Consider the following 25,682-nt stretch of genomic DNA (forward strand, 5'->3'; position numbering starts at 1 on the left):
TCATGGGGGCCGCCATCTTGAATAGACAAAGGCTGTGAGCCGCCATCTTGGTTACGGAACTAAATGATCTCGCTATATTTGGGAAGGCATTTAAGGGCGCCAGCAACTTTGATGGAATGTGATAAGGGGTTTGTTTTCATGGGCGCAGCCATCTTGATTTAGACAGGAGGCCGCCATTTTTTAAAGGGTAGTGATAGGCACCGTCATTTGGGGGGAGGGGTTCACAGGGGCCGCCATGTTGGGAGCAGCAGGCACCGTGGAAAGGCATTTATGACCGTCGCCATCTTGCTAAAGGAAATTACAGGGCAACGCCATCTTGGAACCCGCTGCAGGGAAAGTGCCCACTGGGCGCGGCCATATTGGCTGGTTCCTGACCCTGGTGTTGACGCCATCTTGAAAGTGTCTCCACGGGAGCCCAGAAGAGTCAATTGGCGGAATCTCCCTCCCCTGCCCCCAGATGAAGTGAGTTCTGCCCAGTCTCAGCCTGGGCTCACAGCCCGGACGCCTGGGTTCCTGGCGTGTGGGTCCAGTGTGCGGGGCCGGAGACAGGGACGGGGGCACCCGAGCCGGGGGTCAGGAAGAGGCAGCGGGTTTCCAGCAGGCAGGATTTCCGTTAACCCTTGGAACTCACTGCCAGGGGATGGGCTGAGGCCAGAAGTAGAAGGGGGTTTGACACACAACGAGCCACATTCCTGGAGGCTGGGTCCAGCGACGGCTATTGGGCAAGCTGGTCAGGGAGCTTGGGGTGGATCATGGGAGAATTGTCCTGGTCTGTCGGCAGCCAGGAGATGGGGCTGGCTGGGTCATTCCTTGGTTCTCTGACCAGGATCCCTGAAAGCCTGGGTCCCTTTTCTGCCCCCTTCCCATCCCCTGTGAGTGGGGGAGGGGGCAGGGCAAAGTCAGGGTCAGAGGTCACATAATTAATGGTTCAGCTCATTGGTTATTAACCTTTTGCTAATAATTAATGAGGACGCCAATGAGCCTGACAGGGGAGCCCTAGGCCTGGACTCCTGCGTTGGATCCCCAGCTCTGGGGGCAAACGTCCCCATTGTGTGTAGATACTGTCAGGGGCAGGTCACGGCATGGGGGCACTGTTGGAGGAAGTTCACAGCATGGGGGCAGTGTCAGGATAACTCGCAGTGGGGGCACTGTCAGGGAAGATCACAGCACAGAGGACACTATCAGAGATCCTTGCAGTGTGGGCAGCTCTTCGAGCGGGCGAAGGGAGGCTCACAGTGGGGGAGCATGGTGAGGGAAGGCTGCAGTATGGGGGCACTGTCAGGGAAGCTCACAGCAGGGGTGGGGGGAAGCTATCAGTAGGGGCACTGTTGCAGGAGAAAGCTCGCAGCGTGGGGACATGTCATTGAGTCCCAAGGCGCTGTTCCCCACCAAGCCAGGCAGGACTCTGGGTAGCCTCCTCTCCCTCGGAGCAGACTTGTTCAGGGCAAGAAGCTCACACGGCTTCACCTCCTGGGTCTCTTCTTGGAGCATTCAGCATCCTCTGCCCCTCCGTGCGCTTCCCACAGCGAGTCCACCCCAGCGGGGTCCTGGGGAAGCCACCGGGTTCTGCACCCCCACTTTGCAGTCAGACGTGACTCTCAGCCAGCCAGTAAAACAGAGGTTTATTCGATGACAGGAACAGGGTCTAAAACAGAGCTTGTAGATACAGCGAACCGGACCCCTCGGCCGGGTCCATTCTGGGGGGCAGTGAGCCAGACCCCCAGGTCTGCCCTCCACCTTTGACCCCAGCCAGCTCCAGACTGAAACCCCCTCCAGCCCCTCCTCTCTGGCCTTTGTCTCTTTCCCAGGCCAGGAGGTCACCTGACCTTTGTTTTCCCCCCACCGTTAGCACCCCCTTGCAGGGGGAAGGGCCTGGCCATTAGATGCCAGGAGACAACGTGCCGGTTAGAAACTGAGGCCCCCACACAGTATTCAGAGGAAACGTTGAGAACAGCCCCACCTCGTCACAGGGCCCTGCCAGGGAAGCTCCCAGCTGGGAGGATTGTTGCAGGAGGAAGCTCGCAGCCTGGGGCACTGATGGAGGAAGAAGCTCGCAGCGTGAGGGCACTGCCAGGGAAGCCTGCAGCAGGGGTGGGGAGAAGCTCACAGCATGGGGGCACTGTTGGACGAGGAAGCTCGCAGCGTGGGGGCACTGTTGAGGAGGAAGCTCGCAGCGGGGGGGTGGAAGCTCGCAGCACTTATCTCCCCTGTCACACTGCTGGCTCCCCTCCAGGGACCTTGGACCCAGGCTCCGGCCCAGCCCCCCCGTCAAGTTAAAGTCTCTGCCCCTCCCGCTTCTTCCTCTTTGTGCGAGGGGACAGACGGAAACACGCCGGGAGCGGTGAGTATCTGTGCGGAACCCCGGGGGCCTGGCCTTCCCCCTGCCCCCCCAACCACTAGCCCCCACTCCGCTCCCAGAGCTGGGGAGAGAACCCAGGAGTCCTGGTTCTTGGACCCCCCCCGCTCTAATCACTAGTCCCCACTCCCTTCCGAACCAGGGACAGAACCCAGGAGTCCTGGCTCCCTGCCCTCTCCCTCCTGCTCTAATCACTGGCCCCCACTCCCCTCCGAACCGGGGACAGAACCCAGGAGTCCTGGCTCCCTGCCCTCTCCCTCCTGCTCTAATCACTGGCCCCCACTCCCCTCCAAGCCGGGGATAGAACCCAGGTGTCCTGGCTCCCTGCCCTCTCCCTCCTGCTCTAATCACTGGCCCCCACTCCCCTCCGAACCGGGGACAGAACCCAGGAGTCCTGGCTCCCTGCGCTCTCCCTCCTGCTCTAATCACGGGCCCCCACTCCCCTCCGAGCCGAGGAGAGAACCCAGGTGTCTGGGATCCCAGCCCCCCCAGCTCTAATGCACTAGACCCCCCCCCATCTCCCTGCTGGGGTGCTGAGATCAGCGCCCCCTAGAGGGGAAAGCCCCATGTCCCATCCTGTGCCTCCCACCTAACCTCTTCTGTCCCTTGGCAGGCATGGCGCCCGGCCCCCACTACGCCCCGGCCCCACCGCAGGAGCCTGCGCCCCCCCCAGCGCCCCCCGTCAAGCTGAAGCGAGAGATTTCGCTGCTCAGCGGCGTCTGCCTCATCGTGGGCAACATGATCGGGTCGGGCATCTTCGTGTCACCCAAGGGCGTCCTGCTGCACAGCGCCTCCTACGGGCTGGCACTGGCCGTGTGGGCCGTGGGCGGCCTCTTCTCCGTCTTCGGGGCGCTGTGCTACGCCGAGCTGGGCACCACCGTCACCAAGTCGGGGGCCAGCTACGCCTACATCCTGGAGGCCTTCGGGGGGCTGGCGGCCTTCGTCCGCCTCTGGGCCTCCCTCCTCATCATCGAGCCCACGAGCCAGGCCGTCATCGCCCTCACCTTCGCCAGCTACATGGTGCAGCCCGTCTTCCCCAGCTGCCCCGGGCCCTACGCCGCCCACCGCCTGCTGGCCGCCGCCTGCATCTGTGAGGGGCGGGAGTGGGGGGCACCCGCAGAGCTGGGGGGGCAGGGGGCTGCGGGGCGGGAGTGGGGGGCACCCGCAGGGCTGGGGGGGGCAGGGGGCTGCGGGGCGGGAGTGAGGGGCACCGGCAGGGCTGGGGGGGGCTTCGGGGCAGGAGTGGGGGGCACCGGCAGGGCTGGGGGGGCAGGGGCCTGTGGTGTATGAATGAGGGGCACCAGCAGGGCTGTGGGGGGCAGGGGGCTGTGGCGCAGGAGTGAGGGGCACTGGCAGAGCTGCGGGGGGGCTGCAGGGCAGGAGTTAGCAGCACCCACAGAGCTGGGGGGGCAGGGGGCTGTGGGGCGGGAGTCAGGGGCACCGGCAGGAGTGGGGGGCCTGCGGGGCGGGAGTGAGGGGCACCTGCAGAGCTGGGGGTCAGGGCAGGGCTGGCAGGGGCTGCGGGTCGGGAGTGAGGGACACCTGCAGAGCTGGGGGGGCAGGGGGCTGTGGGGCGGGAGTCAGGGGCACCGGCAGGAGTGGGGGGCCTGCGGGGTGGGAGTGAGGGGCACCTGCAGAGCTGGGGGTCAGGGCAGGGCTGGCAGGGGCTGCGGGTCGGGAGTGAGAGGCACCTCTTGTGCCCGCTCTGGCTGTCACTCGCCCTTTGGCCCAGTCTGTGTCCCGGCCTCCCCACTCCCTGTAGGAACCCCCCAGTGGCAGAGCAGGAACCCTGGCGTCCGGGCTCCCAGAGGCCGAGGGACGGTGGGGGGGCGTGCGGGGTGACCCCGACACAGGGCAGGGGGATGTGGGCTGGGCTCAGCTGATGGCACCGGTGCTGAGTCGGCGACTGACAGCCAGAGCCGGATGCCGGAAACGCCGAGTCAGGCCCCCACATTGCGCCATCGCCTCACGCAGGCCGGCCTGGGGGGCTGGGCTGGCAGGGGCTGCGGGTCGGGAGTGAGGGGCACCGGCAGGGCTGGGCTAGCAGGGGCTGCGGGTCGGGAGTGAGGGGCACCGGCAGGGCTGCTGGGGCAGGGGCTGCAGATCAGGAGTGAGGGGCACTGGCAGAGCTGGGGGGGGGTGGGCTGGGCTAGCAGGGGCTGCAGATCAGGAGTGAGGGGCACCAGCAGAGCTGGAGGGGGGCAGGTCTCAGCAAGCAGGGGCTGCGGGTCGGGAGTGAGGGGCACCAGCAAGGCTAGGCTAGCAGGGGGCTGCAGGTCGGGAGTGAGGGGCAGTGGCAGGGCTTGGGGGGGCAGGGCTGGGCTAACGGGCTGCAGGTCGGGAGTGAGGGGCACCGGGGGGGGGTTAATGCCCAGTTGGGTCTGGGCCCCACCGCGATAAGGGCAGCAATCCCTGGCCCTGTTTAGGATCCCGGCATCCCGCTCTGGGACGTCCCCGGCTCCCAGCCCGGCCCAGCACCAGGATCTGAGCTGGGGGAGACGCCAGGGCCCACCCACCTGGGGCCGGGTCCAGGCCATGGTTACGAGTCTCCCAGTCACAACACGCCTGGGGAAAGATCAAGGTTAACAGAAAGCAGAGGAAAACAACAGGGAGGGCTCTGGGGCCCAGTGCCAGGGAGAGAACCCAGGAGTCCTAGCTCCCAGCCCCACCCCGCTCTCACCACCAGCCCCCACTCTCCTCCCAGCGCTGGGGAGAACCCAGGAGTCCTGGCTCCCAGCCCCACCTGCTCTCACCACCAGCCCGCACTGCGTCCCAGAGCCGGGGAGAGAACCCAGGAGTCCTGGCTCCCAGCCCCACCCCGCTCTCACCACCAGCCCCCACTCTCCTCCCAGCGCTGGGGAGAACCCAGGAGTCCTGGCTCCCAGCCCCACCTGCTCTCACCACCAGCCGGCACTGCGTCCCAGAGCCGGGGAGAGAACCCAGGAGTCCTGGCTCCCAGCCCCACCTGCTCTCACCACCAGCCCGCACTGCGTCCCAGAGCTGGGGAGAGAACCCAGGAGTCCTGGCTCCCAGCCCCACCCCGCTCTCACCACCAGCCCACACTGCGTCCCAGAGCCGGGGAGAGAACCCAGGAGTCCTAGCTCCCAGCCCCACCCCGCTCTCACCACCAGCCCCCACTCTCCTCCCAGAGCCGGGGGGAGAACCGAGGAGTCCTGGCTCCCAGCCCCACCTGCTCTCACCACCAGCCCGCACTGCGTCCCAGAGCTGGGGAGAGAACCCAGGAGTCCTGGCTCCCAGCCCCTCCTGCTCTCACCACCAGCCCGCACTGCGTCCCAGAGCCGGGGAGAGAACCCAGGAGTCCTGGCTCCCAGCCCCTCCTGCTCTCACCACCAGCCGGCACTGCGTCCCAGAGCTGGGGAGAGAACCCAGGAGTCCTGGCTCCCAGCCCCTCCTGCTCTCACCATCAGCCCCCACAGCGTCCCAGAGCTGGGGAGAGAACCCAGGAGTCCTGGCTCCCAGCCCCACCTGCTCTCACCATCAGCCCCCACTGCGTCCCAGAGCTGGGGAGAGAACCCAGGAGTCCTGGCTCCCAGCCCCTCCTGCTCTCACCATCAGCCCCCACTGCGTCCCAGAGCTGGGGAGAGAACCCAGGAGTCCTGGCTCCCAGCCCCCCTGCTCTCCCCACCAGCCGGCACTGCGTCCCAGAGCTGGGGAGAGAACCCAGGAGTCCTGGCTCCCAGCCCCACCCCGCTCTCACCACCAGCCCCCACTCTCCTCCCAGAGCTGGGGAGAGAACCCAGGAGTCCTGGCTCCCAGCCCCTCCTGCTCTCACCACCAGCCGGCACTGCGTCCCAGAGCTGGGGAGAGAACCCAGGAGTCCTGGCTCCCAGCCCCTCCTGCTCTCACCACCAGCCGGCACTGCGTCCCAGAGCCGGGGAGAGAACCCAGGAGTCCTGGCTCCCAGCCCCACCCCGCTCTCACCACCAGCCCCCACTCTCCTCCCAGCGCTGGGGAGAACCCAGGAGTCCTGGCTCCCAGCCCCACCTGCTCTCACCACCAGCCCGCACTGCGTCCCAGAGCTGGGGAGAGAACCCAGGAGTCCTGGCTCCCAGCCCCTCCTGCTCTCACCACCAGCCGGCACTGCGTCCCAGAGCTGGGGAGAGAACCCAGGAGTCCTGGCTCCCAGCCCCTCCTGCTCTCACCACCAGCCGGCACTGCGTCCCAGAGCTGGGGAGAGAACCCAGGAGTCCTGGCTCCCAGCCCCTCCTGCTCTCACCACCAGCCCGCACTGCGTCCCAGAGCTGGGGAGAGAACCCAGGAGTCCTGGCTCCCAGCCCCTCCTGCTCTCACCACCAGCCCGCACTGCGTCCCAGAGCCGGGGAGAGAACCCAGGAGTCCTGGCTCCCAGCCCCTCCTGCTCTCACCACCAGCCGGCACTGCGTCCCAGAGCTGGGGAGAGAACCCAGGAGTCCTGGCTCCCAGCCCCTCCTGCTCTCACCATCAGCCCCCACAGCGTCCCAGAGCTGGGGAGAGAACCCAGGAGTCCTGGCTCCCAGCCCCACCTGCTCTCACCATCAGCCCCCACTGCGTCCCAGAGCTGGGGAGAGAACCCAGGAGTCCTGGCTCCCAGCCCCTCCTGCTCTCACCATCAGCCCCCACTGCGTCCCAGAGCTGGGGAGAGAACCCAGGAGTCCTGGCTCCCAGCCCCCCTGCTCTCCCCACCAGCCGGCACTGCGTCCCAGAGCTGGGGAGAGAACCCAGGAGTCCTGGCTCCCAGCCCCACCCCGCTCTCACCACCAGCCCCCACTCTCCTCCCAGAGCTGGGGAGAGAACCCAGGAGTCCTGGCTCCCAGCCCCTCCTGCTCTCACCACCAGCCGGCACTGCGTCCCAGAGCTGGGGAGAGAACCCAGGAGTCCTGGCTCCAGCCCCTCCTGCTCTCACCACCAGCCGGCACTGCGTCCCAGAGCCGGGGAGAGAACCCAGGAGTCCTGGCTCCCAGCCCCACCCCGCTCTCACCACCAGCCCCCACTCTCCTCCCAGCGCTGGGGAGAACCCAGGAGTCCTGGCTCCCAGCCCCACCTGCTCTCACCACCAGCCCGCACTGCCTCCCAGAGCTGGGGAGAGAACCCAGGAGTCCTGGCTCCCAGCCCCTCCTGCTCTCACCACCAGCCGGCACTGCGTCCCAGAGCTGGGGAGAGAACCCAGGAGTCCTGGCTCCCAGCCCCACCCCGCTCTCACCACCAGCCCCCACTCTCCTCCCAGCGCTGGGGAGAACCCAGGAGTCCTGGCTCCCAGCCCCACCTGCTCTCACCACCAGTCCGCACTGCGTCCCAGAGCTGGGGAGAGAACCCAGGAGTCCTGGCTCCCAGCCCCTCCTGCTCTCCCCACCAGCCCCCACTCCCCTCCCAGAGCTGGGGAGAGAACCCAGGAGTCCTGGCTCCCAGCCCCACCTGCTCTCACCACCAGCCCGCACTGCGTCCCAGAGCTGGGGAGAGAACCCAGGAGTCCTGGCTCCCAGCCCCTCCTGCTCTCCCCACCAGCCCCCACTCCCCTCCCAGAGCTGGGGAGAGAACCCAGGAGTCCTGGCTCCCAGCCCCACCTGCTCTCACCACCAGCCCGCACTGCGTCCCAGAGCTGGGGAGAGAACCCAGGAGTCCTGGCTCCCAGCCCCACCTGCTCTCCCCACCAGCCCGCACTGCGTCCCAGAGCTGGGGAGAGAACCCAGGAGTCCTGGCTCCCAGCCCCTCCTGCTCTCCCCACCAGCCCGCACTGCGTCCCAGAGCTGGGGAGAGAACCCAGGAGTCCTGGCTCCCAGCCCCTCCTGCTCTCCCCACCAGCCCGCACTGCGTCCCAGAGCTGGGGAGAGAACCCAGGAGTCCTGGCTCCCAGCCTCCTGCTCTCACCACCAGCCCGCACTGCGTCCCAGAGCTGGGGAGAGAACCCAGGAGTCCTGGCTCCCAGCCCCTCCTGCTCTCACCACCAGCCGGCACTGCGTCCCAGAGCTGGGGAGAGAACCCAGGAGTCCTGGCTCCCAGCCCCTCCTGCTCTCACCACCAGCCGGCACTGCGTCCCAGAGCCGGGGAGAGAACCCAGGAGTCCTGGCTCCCAGCCCCTCCTGCTCTCCCCACCAGCCCGCACTGCGTCCCAGAGCTGGGGAGAGAACCCAGGAGTCCTGGCTCCCAGCCCCTCCTGCTCTCCCCACCAGCCCACACTGCGTCCCAGAGCCGGGGAGAGAACCCAGGAGTCCTGGCTCCCAGCCCCTCCTGCTCTCACCACCAGCCGGCACTGCGTCCCAGAGCCGGGGAGAGAACCCAGGAGTCCTGGCTCCCAGCCCCTCCTGCTCTCACCACCAGCCCGCACTGCGTCCCAGAGCCGGGGAGAGAACCCAGGAGTCCTGGCTCCCAGCCCCACCTGCTCTCACCACCAGCCCGCACTGCGTCCCAGAGCCGGGGAGAGAACCCAGGAGTCCTGGCTCCCAGCCCCTCCTGCTCTCCCCACCAGCCCCCACTCCCCTCCCAGAGCTGGGGAGAGAACCCAGGAGTCCTGGCTCCCAGCCCCACCTGCTCTCACCACCAGCCCGCACTGCGTCCCAGAGCTGGGGAGAGAACCCAGGAGTCCTGGCTCCCAGCCCCTCCTGCTCTCCCCACCAACCCCCACTCCCCTCCCAGAGCTGGGGAGAGAACCCAGGAGTCCTGGCTCCCAGCCCCACCTGCTCTCACCACCAGCCCGCACTGCGTCCCAGAGCTGGGGAGAGAACCCAGGAGTCCTGGCTCCCAGCCCCTCCTGCTCTCACCACCAGCCCGCACTGCGTCCCAGAGCCGGGGAGAACCCAGGAGTCCTGGCTCCCAGCCCCACCTGCTCTCACCACCAGCCCGCACTGCGTCCCAGAGCTGGGGAGAACCCAGGAGTCCTGGCTCCCAGCCCCACCTGCTCTCACCACCAGCCCGCGCTGCGTCCCAGAGCTGGGGAGAGAACCCAGGAGTCCTGGCTCCCAGCCCCTCCTGCTCTCACCACCAGCCCGCACTGCGTCCCAGAGCTGGGGAGAGAACCCAGGAGTCCTGGCTCCCAGCCCCTCCTGCTCTCCCCACCAGCCCCTGCTCCTCTCCTGGAGACAGGAAAGAACCCAGGTGTCTGGGATGCGGAGGGGGCTCTGGGGGCGACTCGGGGGGTCTCACACTTTCTTCTCCCCCCAGGTCTCCTGACATTCGTTAACTGCGCCTATGTGAAATGGGGGACGCGCGTCCAGGACGTCTCCACCTACGCCAAGCTGCTGGCGCTCCTGGCCGTCATCGTGGCGGGCATCGTCCGCCTGGCGCAGGGTAGGGAGTCGGTGCCCCTCAGCCGCGGCCCGCAGCCCCTGCCCCCCCAGCCCTGCCGGTGCCCCTCACTCCCGGCCCGCAGCCCCTGCCAGCCCAGCCCTGCCGGTGCTCCTCAGTCCCGGCCCGCAGCCCCTGGCCCCCCAGCCCTGCCGGTGCCCCTCACTCCCGACCTGCAGCCCCTGCCCCCCCAGCCCTGCCGGTGCCCCTCACTCCCGATCCGCAGCCCCTGCCCCCCCAGCCCTGCCGATGCCCCTCACTCCTGACCCGCAGCCCCCGCTAGCCCAGCCCTGCCGGTGCCCCTCACTCCAGCCCCGCAGCCCCTGCCCCCCCAGCCCTGCCGGTGCCCCTCAGTCCCGGCCCGCAGCCCCTGGCCCCCCAGCCCTGCCGGTGCCCCTCAGTCCCGGCCCGCAGCCCCCTGCTAGCCCAGCCCTGCCGGTGCCCCTCACTCCCGACCCGCAGCCCCCTGCTAGCCCAGCCCTGCCGGTGCCCCTCACTCCCGACCCGCAGCCCCTGCCCCCCCAGCCCTGCCGGTGCCCCTCAGTCCCGGACCGCAGCCCCCGCCCCCCCAGCCCTGCCGGTGCCCCTCACTCCCGACCCGCAGCCCCTGCCCCCCCATCCTGCCGGTGCCCCTCAGTCCCGACCTGCAGCCCCCTGCCAGCCCAGCCCTGCCGGTGCCCCTCACTCCCGACCTGCAGCCCCTGCCCCCCCAGCCCTGCCGGTGCCCCTCAGTCCCGCCCCGCAGCCCCCTCAGCGGGCTCACTCCCTGCCCGCCCCCGCAGGAGACTCCGAGCACTTCGCTGAGCCCTTCGCGGGCTCCTCGCTGGCCGTGGGGGACCTGGCCCTGGCCCTGTACTCGGCGCTGTTCTCCTACTCGGGCTGGGACACCCTCAACTTCGTCACCGAGGAGATCAAGGACCCCGAGAGGTGGGTGCTGCTCCCGGGGCCCCCAGCCCTGCCTGCCCGGCACGGAGGTGGGGCCCGGCCCGTGGGGAGGGGGTGCGGCCTGGACCCACGGCGACCCCCAGTGTCCGGGCCGGGGGCTGCGCCAGGGGGAGGAGTCTGGGCCTTTCCCTTCACTTTAACTCCCCCGCGTGTTCGCCCCCAAGCTGCCTGGGGAGGCGGGAGCTGGGGGCATTATTGGGGGGCGGTGAGTGGCGGGTTCCGGGGGGCTGGGCCGGGCGGTGAGCGGCGGGATCGGGAGGTCCCGGGGTGCCCCCGCGTGAGGCTCCGGCTCTGACCCGGCTCGGCCCCCAGGAACCTGCCGCTGGCCATCGGGATCTCCATTCCGCTGGTTTCGGCCATTTACCTGCTGACCAACGTGGCCTATTACACGGTGCTGGCGCCCTCCGAGCTGCTGGCCAGCGACGCAGTGGCCGTGGTGAGTCCCGGGGGGGGGCCGGGCCTGGGGGGACCCCCGGCCGTGGTGAGTCCCGGGGGGGCGGGGCGTGGGGGGGCCCCCGGCCGTGGTGAGTCCCGGGGGGGCGGGGCGTGGGGGGGGCCCCCGGCCGTGATGAGTCCCGGGGGGGGCCGGGCCTGGGGGGGGACCCCCGGCCGTGGTGAGTCCCGGGGTGCCGGGGCGTGGGGGGGACCCCCCGCCGTGGTGAGTCCCGGGGGGGGCGGGGCGTGGGGGGGACCCCCGGCCGTGGTGAGTCCCGGGGTGCCGGGGCGTGGGGGGGGCCCCCGGCTGTGGTGAGTCCCGGGGGGGCGGGGCGTGGGGGGCCCCCCGGCCGTGGTGAGTCCCGGGGTGCCGGGGCGTGGGGGGGGCCCCCGGCTGTGGTGAGTCCCGGGGGGGCGGGGCGTGGGGGGCCCCCCAGGCCGGGCTCTCACCCCTGTCTCCCCACAGAGCTTCGCCGACCGCGTCTTCGGCATCTTCAACTGGACCATCCCCCTGGCCGTGGCCCTGTCCTGCTTCGGGGGGCTGAACGCCTCCATCCTCGCCGCCTCCAGGTGCGCCCCTCCCCGCCCCACAGCCCCCCCAGTGTCCCCCACCTTATGCCCCCCGCCCCACAGCCTCCCCAGTGCCCCCCACCTTGCTGCCCCCCGCCCTGCCTCCAGGTGTGCCCCCGCCCCGCAGCCCCCCCAGTGCCCCCCACCTTGCTGCCCCCTGCCCTGCCTCCAGGTGTGCCCCGCCCCAGAGCCCCCCCAGTGCTCCCACCTTGATGCCCCCCCGCTCTCTTCCAGGTGCGCCCCGTCCCGCAGCCCCCCCAGTGCCCCCCACCTTGCTGCCCCCCGCCCTGCCTCCAGGTGCGCCCTGCCCTGCAGCCCCCCCAGTGCCCCCACCTTGCTGTCCCCCCGCTCTCTTCCAGGTGCGCCCCGCTCCGCAGCCCCCCCAGTGCCCCCCACCTTGCTGCCCCTCGCCCTGCCTCCAGGTGTGCCCCACCCCGCAGCCCCCCCAGTGCCCGCCGCCCTGCCTCCAGGTGCGCCCCGCCCCGCAGCCCCCCCAATGCCCCCACCTTGCTGCCCCCCCGCTCTCTTCCAGGTGCGCCCCGCTTCGCAGCCCTCCCAGTGCCCCCCACCTTGCTGCCCCCTGCCCTGCCTCCAGGTGCGCCCCGCCCTGCAGCCCCCCCAGTGCCCCCCACCTTGCTGCCCCCCGGCCTGCCTCCAGGTGCGCCCCGCCCCGCAGCCCCCCCCAATGCCCCCACCTTGCTGCCCCCCCCGCTCTCTTCCAGGTGCGCCCCGCTTCGCAGCCCCCCCAGTGCCCCCCACCTTGCTGCCCCTCGCCCTGGCTCCAGGTGCGCCCCGCCCCGCAGCCCCCAGTATCCCCAGCCCCGCAGGCCCCGCTGATGCTCCGCTCTGCCCCAGGCTGTTTTTCGTGGGCTCGCGGGAGGGGCACCTGCCCGACGCGCTGTGTATGATCCACGTGGAGCGATTCACCCCCGTGCCAGCACTGCTCTTCAACGTGAGCCCCACGCGCACGGGACAGACCATTCCCGGGGGGGGGGGCATGGAATAGACCAGTGCTTCTCAGCCAGGGGTCCAGGGCCCCCTAGGGCGCCGTGAACAGGTTTCAGGGGGGCTGCCAAACAGGGGTTGCCGTGGGGTGTCATGGGACCGATCATAGCTAGCGCCACAGAACAGACCATCCTCCAGGGGGCGGGGGCCACGGGACAGACCACAGTCCACATGGGCAGATTTCACACCTTGGAACCGTCCAGTTTTCCTGGAGGCCAGGTGGTTGTTCAATCCAATGGGACAGTCCATTTGCCTGAGCTGGGCAGGGGTCAGGTCGGTCTATTCCCTCCACACCCCTCCCCCCGCTTGAGGGACCCCAGGACAGGCCATCCATGCTCCTGATTGGAGGGGCCCACTATCCCACGGATCAGTCCACTGCCCTGTCTCTAAGGGGGGGCATTCCTGTGGGTCAGCCCATTCCCCCAAAGGGGAAGATTGTCCCCTAGGTCAGTCCATCCCCATCTCGGGAGAGGGGCGTGTGGCCCGTGGGTCAGTCCATCCCCATCTCGGGAGGGGGACGTGTGGCCCGTGGGTCAGTCCATCCCCATCTCAGGAGGGGGGCGTGTGGCCCATGGGTCAGTCCATCCCCGTCTGGGGAGGGGTGTGTGTGGCCCATGGGTCAGTCCATCCCCATCTGGGAAGGGGGGCGTGTGGCCCGTGGGTCAGTCCATCCCCATCTGGGAAGGGGGGCGTGTGGCCCATGGGTCAGTCCATCTCTATCTCAGGAGGGGGGCGTGTGGCCCGTGGGTCAGTCCATCCGTGTCTGGGGAGGGGTGTGTGTGGCCCATGGGTCAGTCCATCCCCATCTGGGAAGGGGGGCGTGTGGCCCGTGGGTCAGTCCATCTCCCTGAGGGGGTCCCTCCCTCGCCCAGGGGGCCATGGCTCTGGTCTATCTCTGTGTGGAGGACATCTTCCAGCTCATCAACTACTACAGCTTCAGCTACTGGTTCTTCGTGGGCCTGTCCATCGCTGGGCAGCTCTACCTGCGCTGGAAGGAGCCCAACAGGCCCCGCCCACTCAAGGTAAGACCCCGCCCCACAATCCTCTGGGGACAGAGTCTCCTCATCTGACTCCCGGACCATCCCACAATCCCTTGGGGCAGTGTCTCACCCCATGGCTCCCTGCCTGGCCCATAACTCCTGGGGCACGGTCCCCACTTATCCCATGATGCCCTGGGCCGGTGGCTCCTCCCCCAGCTCCCTGCCCGTCCCATGATGCTCCAGGGCAGTGGGTCCCCCCCACCCGGCTCCCTGCCCGTCCCATGATGCTCCAGGGCAGTGGCTCCCCCCCCAGCTCCCTGCCCATCCCATGATGCTCCAGGGCAGTGGGTCCCCCCCGGCTCCTTGCCCATCCCATGATGCTCCAGGGCAGTGGCTCCCCCCCTCCATCCCATGAAGCCTGGGCCAGTGGCTTCCCCCATGTGCCCACTAGCTCCCTGCCAGTCCCACGAGGCTCCGGGGCGGCAGCTCACCCCCTGGCTGTCTCCCCAGTTGAGCATCGTCTTCCCGCTGTTTTTCTGCCTCTGCACCGTGTTCCTCGTGGCCGTCCCGCTCTACACCGATACCCTCAACTCGCTCATTGGCATCGGCATCGCGCTCTCGGGGCTGCCCATCTACTTCCTACTGGTGTGCGGCCCAGACACCCGCCGGCCCCTCTGGCTGCGGTCAGCCGTGGGTGAGTGAGACCCCGCGTGGTGCCCCTCACTCCCGACCCGCAGCCCCTGCCCCCCCAGCCCTGCCGGTGCCCCTCACTCCCGACCCGCAGCCCCCTGCTAGCCCAGCCCTGCCGGTGCCCCTCACTCCCGACCCGCAGCCTCGTGCTAGCCCAGCCCTGCCGGTGCCCCTCACTCCCGACCCGCAGCCCCTGCTAGCCCAGCCCTGCCGGTGCCCCTCACTCCCGACCCGCAGCCCCTGCTAGCCCAGCCCTGCCGATGCCCCTCACTCCCGACCCGCAGCCCCTGCCAGCCCAGCCCTGCCGGTGCCCCTCACTCCCGACCCGCAGCCCCTGCCAGCCCAGCCCTGCCGGTACCCCTCACTCCCGACCCGCAGCCCCTGCTAGCCCAGCCCTGCCGGTGCCCCTCACTCCCGACCCGCAGCCCCCTGCTAGCCCAGCCCTGCCGGTGCCCCTCACTCCCGACCCGCAGCCCCTGCCAGCCCAGCCCTGCCGGTGCCCCTCACTCCCGACCCGCAGCCCCTCCCCCCCAGCCCTGCCGGTGCCCCTCACTCCCGACCCGCAGCCCCCCGGTGCCCCTCACTCCCGACCCGCAGCCCCTGCTAGCCCAGCCCTGCCGGTGCCCCTCACTCCCGACCCGCAGCCCCTGCTAGCCCAGCCCTGCCGGTGCCCCTCACTCCTGACCCGCAGCCCCTCCCCCTCAGCCCTGCCGGTGCCCCTCACTCCCGACCCGCAGCCCCCGCTAACCATTCCGTTCTCTCTGCAGCCGGCGCCTCCCGTCACATCCAGGTGCTGTGCCGGGCCGTGGTGACGGAGCTGGACCCCGCTGATGCTCGCCCCAAATACCAGTGACGGAGCCAGGGGGGAGGGGGCACCTTCCCTCCCCCACAGACCCACTCCTCCCCTTTTATTTATTGGCCCCCCCCTTCCCCCGGAAGCAGCTGCTACCAATAAACCAGCATCACTCCAGTCACAGCCGGCTCTGGGCGTCGTCTGTCCACTCCCCCCGCCCACCTCCCGTGCACTGCGCCCCAGCTCTCTCCTGGATCCCCTCCCTGGCACGGAGCCCCTCAGTCCCCCCCCCAGTAGAGGGGTCTCCAGCCCAACCCACACACAGAGTCCAATGGCACCGGCGGGTGGGTGACGGGTCCTTTATTGGCTCAGACACACCACCCTGAGCAGAGTCTGGGGGTGGGGGGGGCCTTGGGCGCCCCCTGCTGGCGGTTCCGGGGTCCTGGGTCTCAGCCCAGCGTGTCCTGCCAGGGCCTCTTCGGGCGGGGGCTGGAGCCAGGGCCGCCAGCCCCGCCCTCCTGCTGCAAGGGGTTGTGGGAGAAGGTCTGGCGCAGGGGTCCTGGGGGGAGAGATGGGGCAAGGGGTGAGATGGGCTGGGGGGGGCACCCCTGTGGGGCAGTGGCCCAGGCCAAGGGGAGCCGAATTCGAGCCAAGTGCACAGGGGGGTCCCCCAGCCCTGGGGGTTGGTGGGGGGGGGAGGGAGGTCACAGACCTTTTGCGGCCAGGGCCAGGTGGTTCTTGACCCGCCGCTCACGCTCCTGCAGCTGCTGGGCCAGCTGGGCATCCTTCCAGCCTGTGGGGGATGGGGGGATGGGTTAGCCCCCTGCCTGCGCCGAGCCCCCCCCCGTCCCCCCCGGGTCACTCACCGGCCCGCAGGCTCTGGACAAAGCCCTGGCGTGGGGGCAGCAGGGCGGGGTCGTGTTGGACGCGGCTGGGGATGCGGAGCCGGGCGCGGACGGCCGGGACCCGCAGGAGCCCGACCTGCGCCAGGGAGAACAGGTTGGACGTCAGCCAGTAGGTGAAGACAGCCTGGGGGAGATGGGGCAGCGTCAGGGACGTTCCGGGGGGGAGATCGGGGCCAGGCCCCCCCAAGGCTTCCCCCCACCCCCCATTCTCCCCCCTGCCGGTTCTTACCGTGGGGAAGCTGATGGTCAGCGGCAGGATCACGAGTGGCATCACCCGGAAAACTGTCTTCATAACTTTCAGGTTGGGGTTGTCCACCCCGGACTCTGCCCCCAGCTGGGGCGGGGAGACACACACAGAGGAGCAGGGTTAGAGCCAGGCGCTGATGTTAAAGCAGAGCCCCACCCTTCACCCCCCTGCTTCCCAGTGGGTTTACAGGAGCCCCACTGACCTCTCCCGGGCAGCAGGGGGTGCTACAGCGTAATGAGCACAGTCCGGCCCCAGCGCGTTTACAGCCAGCCCCTAGCTCCCTTGGTTAGTGTAGGTCCTACAGTATCACCCGCCCCTCAGTGCTCCGGGCTCACCTCCAGGATAAGCCACATGGTGCCGGTGACGACGAGGGGCAGGACGTAGAGGGGGTCGGCTACCGTCAGATCCACGAACCACGCCAGGCCGCCGCTCTGCATGCTGGGCACGGGCAGGGCAGCCATCTCCCGCAGGGCGATGAAAAACGAGATAAAGATGGGGGCCTGGAGCAGGGGCAGAGACGGGGGTCAGAGCCATGGGGAGATGGGGGCTGCGGGTCAGGAGTGAGGGACACCGGCAGGGCTGGGGGGCAGGACTGGGCTAGCAGGGGCTGTAGGTTGGGAGTGAGGGGCAGTGGCAGGGCTGGGGGGGGGAAGGGCTGGGGTAGCCGGGGCTGCAGGTCAGGAGTGAGAGGCACTGGCAGGGCTGGGGTGGGGGGGGGAGGGCTGGGCTAGCGGGGGCTGCGGGTCGGGAGTGAGGGGCATGGCAGGGCTGGGCTAGCAGGGGGCTGCGGGTCGGGAGTGAGGGGCACCGGCAGGGCTGGGCTAGCAGGGGGCTGCGGGTCGGGAGTGAGGGGCACCGGCAGGGCTGGGCTAGCAGGGGGCTGCGGGTCGGGAGTGAGGGGCACCGGCAGGGCTGGGCTAGCAGGGGGCTGCGGGTCGGGAGTGAGGGGCACCGGCAGGGCTGGGCTAGCAGGGGGCTGCGGGTCGGGAGTGAGGGGCACTGGCAGGGCTGAGGGAGGCAGAGCTGGGCTGGCAGGGGCTGCAGGTCGGGAGTGAGGGGCACCGGCAGGGCTGGGCTAGGAGGGGGCTGCGGGTCGGGAGTGAGGGGCACCGGCAGGGCTGGGCTAGGAGGGGGCTGCGGGTCGGGAGTGAGGGGCACTGGCAGGGCTGGGCTAGGAGGGGGCTGCGGGTCGGGAGTGAGGGGCACTGGCAGGGCTGAGGGAGGCAGAGCTGGGCTAGCAGGGGGCTGCGGGGTGGGAGTGAGGGGTAGGGCTGAGGGCGGGGCCTTGGGTAGGGGCGGAGCCTTACCTGGACCAGTGGCACCAGGAACCCCCGCATGGGGTTGACGTCATGGGCCTTCTGGTACAGACTCAGTTCTGAGTACGACTTGGAGACTGGGTGGGGAAGGGGGAGTTAGGGGCTGGGCTCTGATCTCCCCGCCCTCCAGAAAGCCCCTCCCCTAAAGCCTCCAGGCTCCGCCCAGCCAGCCCCCAGGCTCCTCCCCTCCCAATGTCTGCACTATCTCTGAGGTCCTTATGCTTCTCCCCTTGACCCCAGGCATCACCTTCCTGGCTCCCAAGCCCCGCCCCTGGCTCCAGACCCCACCCTTCAACCCTCAGGCTCCTCCCCCTATTGCTGACCTCACCCGCCTCCTGCCAAGATTCTACCCACATCCCTTGTCTCCACCTCCCTTTTGTCCCCACCCAGCCCAGGTTCCTGGGCTCCGCCCCCCGCCCTCACATTTAAACTGGTTGCCGGAGCGCTTGGCGTCCTGCATGCACTGCGTGAGCCGGGTGATCTCGGGCAGGTGGTTGTTCAGCTTGGCGGCCTCCCGCTGCCCCTTCACGATGAGCGGGAACACCAGACAGCGCGCCGCCACCGTGCCTGGGGAGAGAGCGTTACCCACAATGCACCAGGCAGTGCGCCGCCACCATGCCGAGAGCATTACCCACAATGCACTGGGCACTGTGTTACCCACAATGCACCAGGCAGTGCGCCGCCGCTGTGCCTGGGGAGAGAATGTTACCCACAATGCACCGGGCAGTGCGCCGCCGCTGTGCCTGGGGAGAGAACGTTACCCACAATGCACCAGACAGCATGCCGGCACCGTGCCTAGGGAGAGAGCGTTACCCACAATGCACCGGGCAGTGCGCCGCCCCTGTGCCTGGGGAGAGAGTGTTACCCACAATGCACCAGGCAGTGCGCCGCCGCTGTGCCTGGGGAGAGAATGTTACCCACAATGCACTGGGCAGTGCGCCGCCGCTGTGCCTGGGGAGAGAATGTTACCCACAATGCACCGGGCACTGCGCTGCCGCTGTGCCTGGGGAGAGAACGTTACCCACAATGCACCAGACAGTGCGCCGTCGCTGTGCCTGGGGAGAGAATGTTACCCACAATGCACCAGACAGCATGCCGGCACCGTGCCTAGGGAGAGAGCGTTACCCGCAATGCACCGGGCAGTGCGCCGCCCCTGTGCCTGGGGAGAGAGTGTTACCCACAATGCACCAGGCAGTGTGCCACTGCCGTGCCTGGGGAGAGAGTGTCACCCACAATGCACCGGGCATCATGTTACCCACAATGCACCAGGCAGTGTGCTGCCACCCTGCTCGGGGAGAGAGAGGGAAGGGAACAGGCCTCCTGTGTACAACACTATAAAATCCCCCATGGCCAGAGACACCAAAATCCTTTCACCTGTAAAAGGTTAAGAAGCTCAGGTCACCTGGCTGACACCTGACCCAAAGGACCAATAAGGGGACAAGAGACTTTCAAATCTTGGTGGGGGGAAGGCTTGTGTTTTTGCTCTTTGTTTTTGGGGTTGTTCGCTCTTGGGACTAAGAGGGACTAGACACCAATCCAGGCTCTCCAAACCTCTCTGAACCAGTCTCTCTATTTCAAACTTGTAAGTAACAGCCAGACAGGACAGGTTAGGTTTATTTTTGTTTTCTCAACTCCTAAATGTTCTTTTTTGCTAAGCAGATTTACCTCTGCTGTAACAGTGAACCTAAGGCTAGAGGGGTTCCTGGAATCTGATTACCCTGTAAAGGTATTTTCCACCCTGATTTTACAGAGATGATTTTTACCTTTCTTTCTGTAATTAAAAGTTTTCTTTTTAAGAACCTGATTGATTTTTCCTTGTTTTAAGATCCAAGGGGATTGGATATGGACTCACCAGGAATTGGTGGGGGAAAGGAGAGGGGATGGTTAGATTCTCCTTGTGTTAAGATCCAAGGGGTTGGATCGGTGTTCACCAGGGACTTGATGAAGAAGTCTCTCAAGACTATCCAGAAAAGGGAGCTAGTATTTGAGAGTGGTGGCAGCAAGACCAGATCTAAGCTGGTAGTTAAGCTTAGAGGTGTTCATGTAGGTCCCCACATCTGTACTGTAAAGTTCTGAGTGGGGAAGGAACCTTATCCACAATGCAGCGTGCTGCCACCGTGCCTGAGGAGAGAGCGTCACCCACAATGCACCAGGGAGAGAGCGTTGCCCACAATGCATCGGGCAGCGCGTCACCCACAATGCACCTGGGAGAGAGCGTAACCTACAATGCACTGGGCAGAGCGCTGCCACCATTGCTGGGTAGAGAGCGTTACCCACAATGCACTGGGCAGTGTGCCACCACCGTGCCCGGGGAAAGAGTGTTACCCACACTGCACTGGGCAGCACGCCGCTGCCGTGCGTGGGGAGAGACCGTTACCCACAATGCACCAGGCGGCGAGGATCACCTGTGACAACCTGAGCAGGCCTCCCATAGGTCTGGGGGGGAGATAGCGTTACCCACAATGCATTGCACAGGCTGTCCTTTTTCAGGTATCTAAAAGGGTGTCATCAGGAGGAGGGAGAAAACTTGTTCACCTTAGCCTCCAATGATAGAACAAGAAGCAATGGGCTTAAACTGCAGCAAGGGAGATTTAGGTTGGACATTAGGAAAAAGTTCCTAACTGTCAGGGTAGTTAAACACTGGAATAGATTGCCTAGGGAAGTTGTGGAATCTCCATCTCTGGAGATATTTAAGAGTAGGTTAGATAAATGTCTATCAGGGATGGTCTAGACAGTATTTGGTCCTGCCATGAGGGCAGGGGACTGGACTCGATGACCTCTCGAGGTCCCTTCTAGTCCTAGAGTCTATGAGTCCTGGTACTTGGGGGAGAGGCGGGGCAAAGCATTACCCCCAGTGCATTGTGGGTAGCTCTCTCGCCCAATGCCGCACTATCCCAGCATGCCCCTCACCGGCCACGATGGCGCCCCACCAGGGCAGCCCCAGGTCGGTGTGCAGGAACTCCAGCAGGTTCTGGATCAGCCCCACGGGCGTGTAGGAGCCGAGTCCCAGCTCCGCCAGTCCCAGCTCTGGCACCTCCGCCAGCTCCCCCCCGGTCACTGCGCCCCCCAGGTCTGGGGCCGAGGCAGCCGCAGGGGGCAGCACCTGGGGAGAGGAGACAATGAGATAGCGGCACCCTCACTCCCCACCCGCAGCGCAGGCCCGGCCCTGCCGGTGCCCCTCACTCCTGACCTGCAGCCCCTGCTCCCCCAGCCCTGCCGGTGCCCCTCACTCCCGACCCGCAGCCCCTGCCCCCCCAGCCCTGCCGGTGCCCCTCACTCCCGCCCCAGCCCTGCCCCACAGCCCTGCTGGTGCCCCTCACTCCCGACCTGCAGCCCCTGGAGCCCAGCCCTGCCCCACAGCCCTGCCAGTGCCCCTCACTCCCGACCCGCAGCCCCTGCTACCCCAGCCCTGCCGGTGCCCCTCACTCCTGCCCCAGCCCTGCCCCCCAGCCCTGCCGGTGCCCCTCACTCCTGCCCCAGCCCTGCCCCCACACCCTGCCGGTGCCCCTCACTCCCGACCCGCAGCCCCTGCCCCCCCAGCCCTGCCGGTGCCCCTCACTCCCGACCCGCAGCCCCTGCTAGCCCAGCCCTGCCGGTGCCCCTCACTCCCGACCCGCAGCCCCTGCCAGCCCAGCCCTGCCGGTGCCCCTCACTCCCGACCCGCAGCCCCTGCTAGCCCAGCCCTGCCGGTGCCCCTCACTCCCGACCCGCAGCCCCCTGCTAGCCCAGCCCTGCCGGTGCCCCTCACTCCCGACCCGCAGCCCCCTGCTAGCCCAGCCCTGCCGGTGCCCCTCACTCCCGACCCGCAGCCCCCTGCTAGCCCAGCCCTGCCGGTGCCCCTCACTCCCGACCTGCAGCCCTCAGTGCCCCCCCTCACCTGGGCCGCGCTGCTCTGGCTCCGGGCCGGCGGCAGGCGGGGGCGCAGGGGGGCGCCACGCGGGGCGTTTCCATGGAGCCAGGCGGGGGGGGCCGGGCCCCTGCGGATCTGGGGGGAGAGGATCGGTGACCTTTGACCTCATCAGGCCAAGGGGCGGGGCTCCCCGGTCACCTCCCGACCCCGAGGGGGTCACGACCCCGGCGTGCAGAGACCTTTGACCCCAGGGTGACCGCCGGCTCAGCCCCAAGGGGGCGTGTCTTTCTGCCCCCCGTGACGTCACCAGCGGGGTCATGCCCGCGCACCCCTCGTGGGCCTCCTACCTCAGTGACCCTTGACCGCTAGGGCACCGCGATCCAGACCACGTGACCACCGGGGTCCCCCCCCACCCCGCTTCCCTAGGGTCATGACCGCTGTGACGTCACAGGGTGACCCCGGACCCCACCTGCGTGTGGAGCCCCCTGAGGAGCGGGGCGAGCTCCGGGGGTCCCAGCCGGCGCCAGCCCCGTCTCGCCGCCGCGCTCGCCGCCATGTTTGCGGGGAAGGCACCGCCTCCGGCTGCGCAGAGACCCAGCGCCGCGCGCCCGCCCTCCACGCAAGTTCCGCCGAAGCGCGCGCAGCCATGTTTTTTATGGGCACGCGCCGTATGTTGCCAGTCAGGCGCCATCTTGGGAACGGGCAATACGCAGGGTCAGACATATTGAATGAGGGCAGAGGAGGCAACCACGAGGAGCCAGGGCTGGCGCGCGTGCGTCTTTGGAAGGCGGCCACTTTGGCTGAAGGCATGGTCACATGATCTGTTACCAAAGGCGGCCATATCAAGAAAGGGCAACGTCACCATTGACCGGATGTCCGCTAGCAGCCATAGTGAATGTGGCAAAGTGTGGCTATGGGCAGGTGTGGCGGCCATTTTGAGTGTGGTATGGCATGCGCAGAGGCCCGTTTGAGTGCATGGAGGGAGCCATATTTAATTTTGGCAAAGGACTCTTGGGGCCATTTTAGGTGAGGGCAAGTCCCCCACGTCTGCCACAGGTCTGAGGCCGCCCTGGAGGCAGCCATGTTGGATGTGGCACAGAACATTGACCTCTGACTCATACTGGAAACGTCTTAAAGGGACCAGCCCCGCGGCTCATCCCCCACCAGCCCCTCCCCCACGGCCAGTCCCCGCCCCCAGCGGCTGCACATTGTCCGCATGGGGCAGCGGGAGACACATCCTGCCCCCAGGCTCCCGCCCAGGCACTAGTCCCCGCCCCAGCGCAGAGCAAGGGCGAGAACCCAGGAGTCCGGGCTCCGGGCTGGGCTTTATTTTAGACTGGGGGGCACTGGTGAGAACTGGCCACAAGGGGGCAGCAGAGGCTGAGGACGGACCTGGTCTCCCTTTAACACCTGCAGCTGAACCCAGGAGTCCTGGCGCAGGACCGGCCCCCACTTGTTTTTGTGATTCGCCCCAATGGGCCTGCAGCGAATGGGGAAGTGAAACCAGCTAATTACAGAGTCTCCTGTCTGGGGTGAGGGTGGTGGGGCTTTAGGAATGTAACCCTTCTGCCCCTCTGAGTTGGCAGCAACAAGGGCCGGGTGCAGTATCCAGGGGTTCCGTTTCAGTAACACAATGCATAACCGGCTCGAGCCCCCACCCAATGACCTGGGACACTCACATACCACACCCCCCTGGGCGCCTCTAGGAGGCAATACTTCCCCTCTCACAAGCACGGAGTCTGAGTGTAGCAAAACCCTTTAATAAAGGAAGGAAACAATGTGGCATTCCACTGGAGAAACACTACAAACAGGATTATAACACAAACCATAAACAAAACTCACTCCCAGGTACGTCTGGCAATGTCCTTTCCCCTTTAGGGTCTTAAGTCCAATCACCCCAAAGTCCAACAACCCAAAAGTCTCTGGTCAGTGCCACCTCAGAATTTGAGAGTTTATCTGCAGAGTTTTACCCCCCCTAACCTGGGTGGAAAGTTGGGGGGGAGTCCACACAGGGTGTTCAGGGGCACCTTACATGGGCCAGGGCCAACTGCTCCACCTCTCCGTGGAGTTCTGCTGCAGCCTTCACCATGACCAGCTCCACCACACCAGCTGTGCCGCTCCTCCAGCTGTCCCTGCAAACTGCTCCACTCCGCTCACTGCTCCACGGGCTGCTCCAACACGCTGCAAACCGCTCCGCTCCGCTCTGCCAGCCGCTTAACAATAGGTCTCCAGGCTCCCCCACAGGTTAACACAGCACTCTGTGATCTCAGCTCAGCTCAGCCCAGCCTCTTCAGTGATTTCAGCTCTTAGTAGGGGAGCTCTGGTGTTGGGGCACCATTGGCCCAACAGGAATTCAGCCCAGCAGTTTCTAGATGGTCTCCTAATGGAATCAAAATTAGCTCTGCTTTTTAACAGTGGAGAGAACATGGGGCCCATCCTATCAAGCACACACACCAGGCCCCAACCTCTCTCCATTCACAGGGAATTGGAACCCATGTCCCATGTTTAGCAAGTACCACCCAAATGAGGTTGAGTCATCTCTGTCACAAAGCAGTCCCATAGCTCCCCATTCACACAATCAGGGTGACAAACTTTTTTTTCCTGCCCCAATAACAAAGAAATTGGGGATCCCAAAGCTGTTAAAATAACCATCCCAGTCTGCTGTGGGCTTATGCTAAGTGGGGGGTGGATGCCAATGCAAATCTTTCCCCATTCTTTGAAATTCTTGGAATTCTTTCCACATTCCCTACAATTCACCACCAGATGTCAGGGTAGCGCTCCTCCTGACTCTGCTTACCGGAATAAAACGCTGCTGGCCCTGGAGCAGCCTCTGTCCACGGACAGACAGTAAAGCCTTGGACGGCCCAGCCGGGATCAGTGACGAATGAAGGCTGGATACGGCAGAGGGCTGCTGTGGAGACAGTAACTACGATTGTGTTATTTGCCCCTTCATACAACACAAGGATTAGGGGTCACCTGATGAAATGAACTGGTATCAGCTGTCAAACAAACCTAGAGAAGTGTTTCTTCCGCCGCCTCAGAGTTAACCTGTGGAACTCACTGCCACAGGATTGTGTGAGACCAAAAAGCTTTTGACACACAATGACCTACGTTCCTGGAGGCTGGGTCCAGCGATGGCTATTGGCCAAGTGATGAGCCCACTGCTTTAGAGGGCCCCTAACCTCTGGCGGCACATCCTGGGAATGGACGACAGAGAATGGATCACTCCCTGATGGCCTGTTCTGTTCATTGCCTCTGGGGCACCGGGCGTTGGCTGCTGTTGGAAGACAGGACACTGGGCTAGATGGACCTTTGGTCTGACCCAATCTGGCCCTTCTTATGTTCCCTTCCCAAAGCCGGGGAGAGACCACAGGACTCCAGCTCCTCTAACCACCAGACCCCACTCCCCTCCCAGAGCCAGAGAGAGAACCCAGGAGTCCCGGCTTCCAGGCTCAGACCCTGCCCTGCCCCTGACAAGCTGTTTCTGTTCTCTGCAGTGGGGTGTGCAGTGAGCAGAGAAGTGAATTACCCCACTGAAGGGACAGGGGCTCAGCAGGGGCCCCTTGGGGGGCTGCAGTTTGGTTAACAGGGATTTTCTATTAGACTGGGGGCACTGGTGAGTAAAAGCCATAAGGGGACAGCAGAAGCTGGAGTTCTGGCTCCATAACAGGACCTGCTCTTCCTTTTCCAACTGCACATGAACCCAGGAGGAGTCCTGGCTTCCAGCTCCTTGCTGTAACCGCTAGACCCCCACCCCCCTAGCAGAGCCAGGGAGAGAACCCAGGAGTCCTGACTCCCCAGCCCTGCCAACTCTAACCACTAGAACCAACTCCCCTCCCAGAGCCAGAAAGAGAACCCAGGAGCCCTGGCTCCCCAGACATCTCTGCTCTAACCACTAGTCCCCCTCCCCCCACAGCCAGGATAGAACCCAGGAGTCCTGGCTCCCAGCCCCCCTGCTCTAACCACTAAACCCCACTCCTCTCCCAGAGCCAGGGAGAGAACCCGGGAGTGCTGGCTCCCAGCCCCCTCTGAACTCTGCCATCCCTCCTTTGTGGTCAGCCATGCAGTGTTGCCAATCTAGTCATTTCCCCAAACCCTACCTCCCAAATACCACCCCGCCCCCTGCCTCCTCTTCCATTCCTGGGGAAAACACGAGCATGGGGCAGAACCCAGGAGTCCTGGCGCAGGCCCTGCCCCCGAGTTGTTTTTGTGATGTTTGCCTCAATGGGCCTGCTGGGAATGGGGAAGTGAAACGTGCTAATTACAGAGTCTCAGGGCCTCGGGGGCCTTTGGTTTGGTTGGGTGCGATGGG

General features: G+C 66.5%; 2 protein-coding genes across 5 annotated transcripts; one reads left to right on the forward strand and one right to left on the reverse strand.

The window, feature by feature from the left end:
* Positions 1-292: 292 nt before the first annotated feature.
* On the forward strand, positions 293-15,235 carry SLC7A7 (solute carrier family 7 member 7). 2 transcript variants are annotated; one of them, XM_030542879.1, is made up of 11 exons: positions 293-462; positions 1,850-2,341; positions 2,970-3,446; positions 9,512-9,637; positions 10,417-10,561; positions 10,892-11,015; positions 11,481-11,584; positions 12,440-12,536; positions 13,462-13,611; positions 14,080-14,263; positions 15,027-15,235. In XM_030542879.1, the coding sequence occupies exons 3-11, from the start codon at positions 2,972-2,974 to the stop codon at positions 15,110-15,112; spliced, it is 1,491 nt and encodes a 496-aa protein (XP_030398739.1). In that variant the 5' UTR covers positions 293-462; positions 1,850-2,341; positions 2,970-2,971; the 3' UTR covers positions 15,113-15,235. The 2 variants fall into 2 exon arrangements, with proteins under 2 accessions (XP_030398739.1, XP_030398738.1); XM_030542878.1 differs by having other exon boundaries at positions 2,234-2,341.
* Positions 15,236-15,410: 175 nt separating this feature from the next.
* Positions 15,411-22,076, reverse strand: OXA1L (OXA1L mitochondrial inner membrane protein). 3 transcript variants are annotated; one of them, XM_030542881.1, is made up of 10 exons: positions 21,840-21,941; positions 21,398-21,505; positions 20,431-20,623; positions 17,944-18,087; positions 17,512-17,597; positions 16,540-16,704; positions 16,187-16,291; positions 15,919-16,033; positions 15,765-15,845; positions 15,411-15,611 (listed from the first exon to the last, which is right to left on the reverse strand). In XM_030542881.1, the coding sequence occupies exons 1-10, from the start codon at positions 21,924-21,926 to the stop codon at positions 15,502-15,504; spliced, it is 1,194 nt and encodes a 397-aa protein (XP_030398741.1). In that variant the 5' UTR covers positions 21,927-21,941; the 3' UTR covers positions 15,411-15,501. The 3 variants fall into 3 exon arrangements, with proteins under 3 accessions (XP_030398741.1, XP_030398740.1, XP_030398742.1); XM_030542880.1 differs by having other exon boundaries at positions 15,919-16,081; XM_030542882.1 differs by lacking the exon at positions 21,398-21,505 and having other exon boundaries at positions 15,919-16,081; positions 21,840-22,076.
* Positions 22,077-25,682: the final 3,606 nt, after the last annotated feature.

Source organism: Gopherus evgoodei, unplaced genomic scaffold (genome assembly GCF_007399415.2).
Source record: "Gopherus evgoodei ecotype Sinaloan lineage unplaced genomic scaffold, rGopEvg1_v1.p scaffold_169_arrow_ctg1, whole genome shotgun sequence".
Lineage (NCBI taxonomy): Eukaryota > Metazoa > Chordata > Testudines > Testudinidae > Gopherus > Gopherus evgoodei.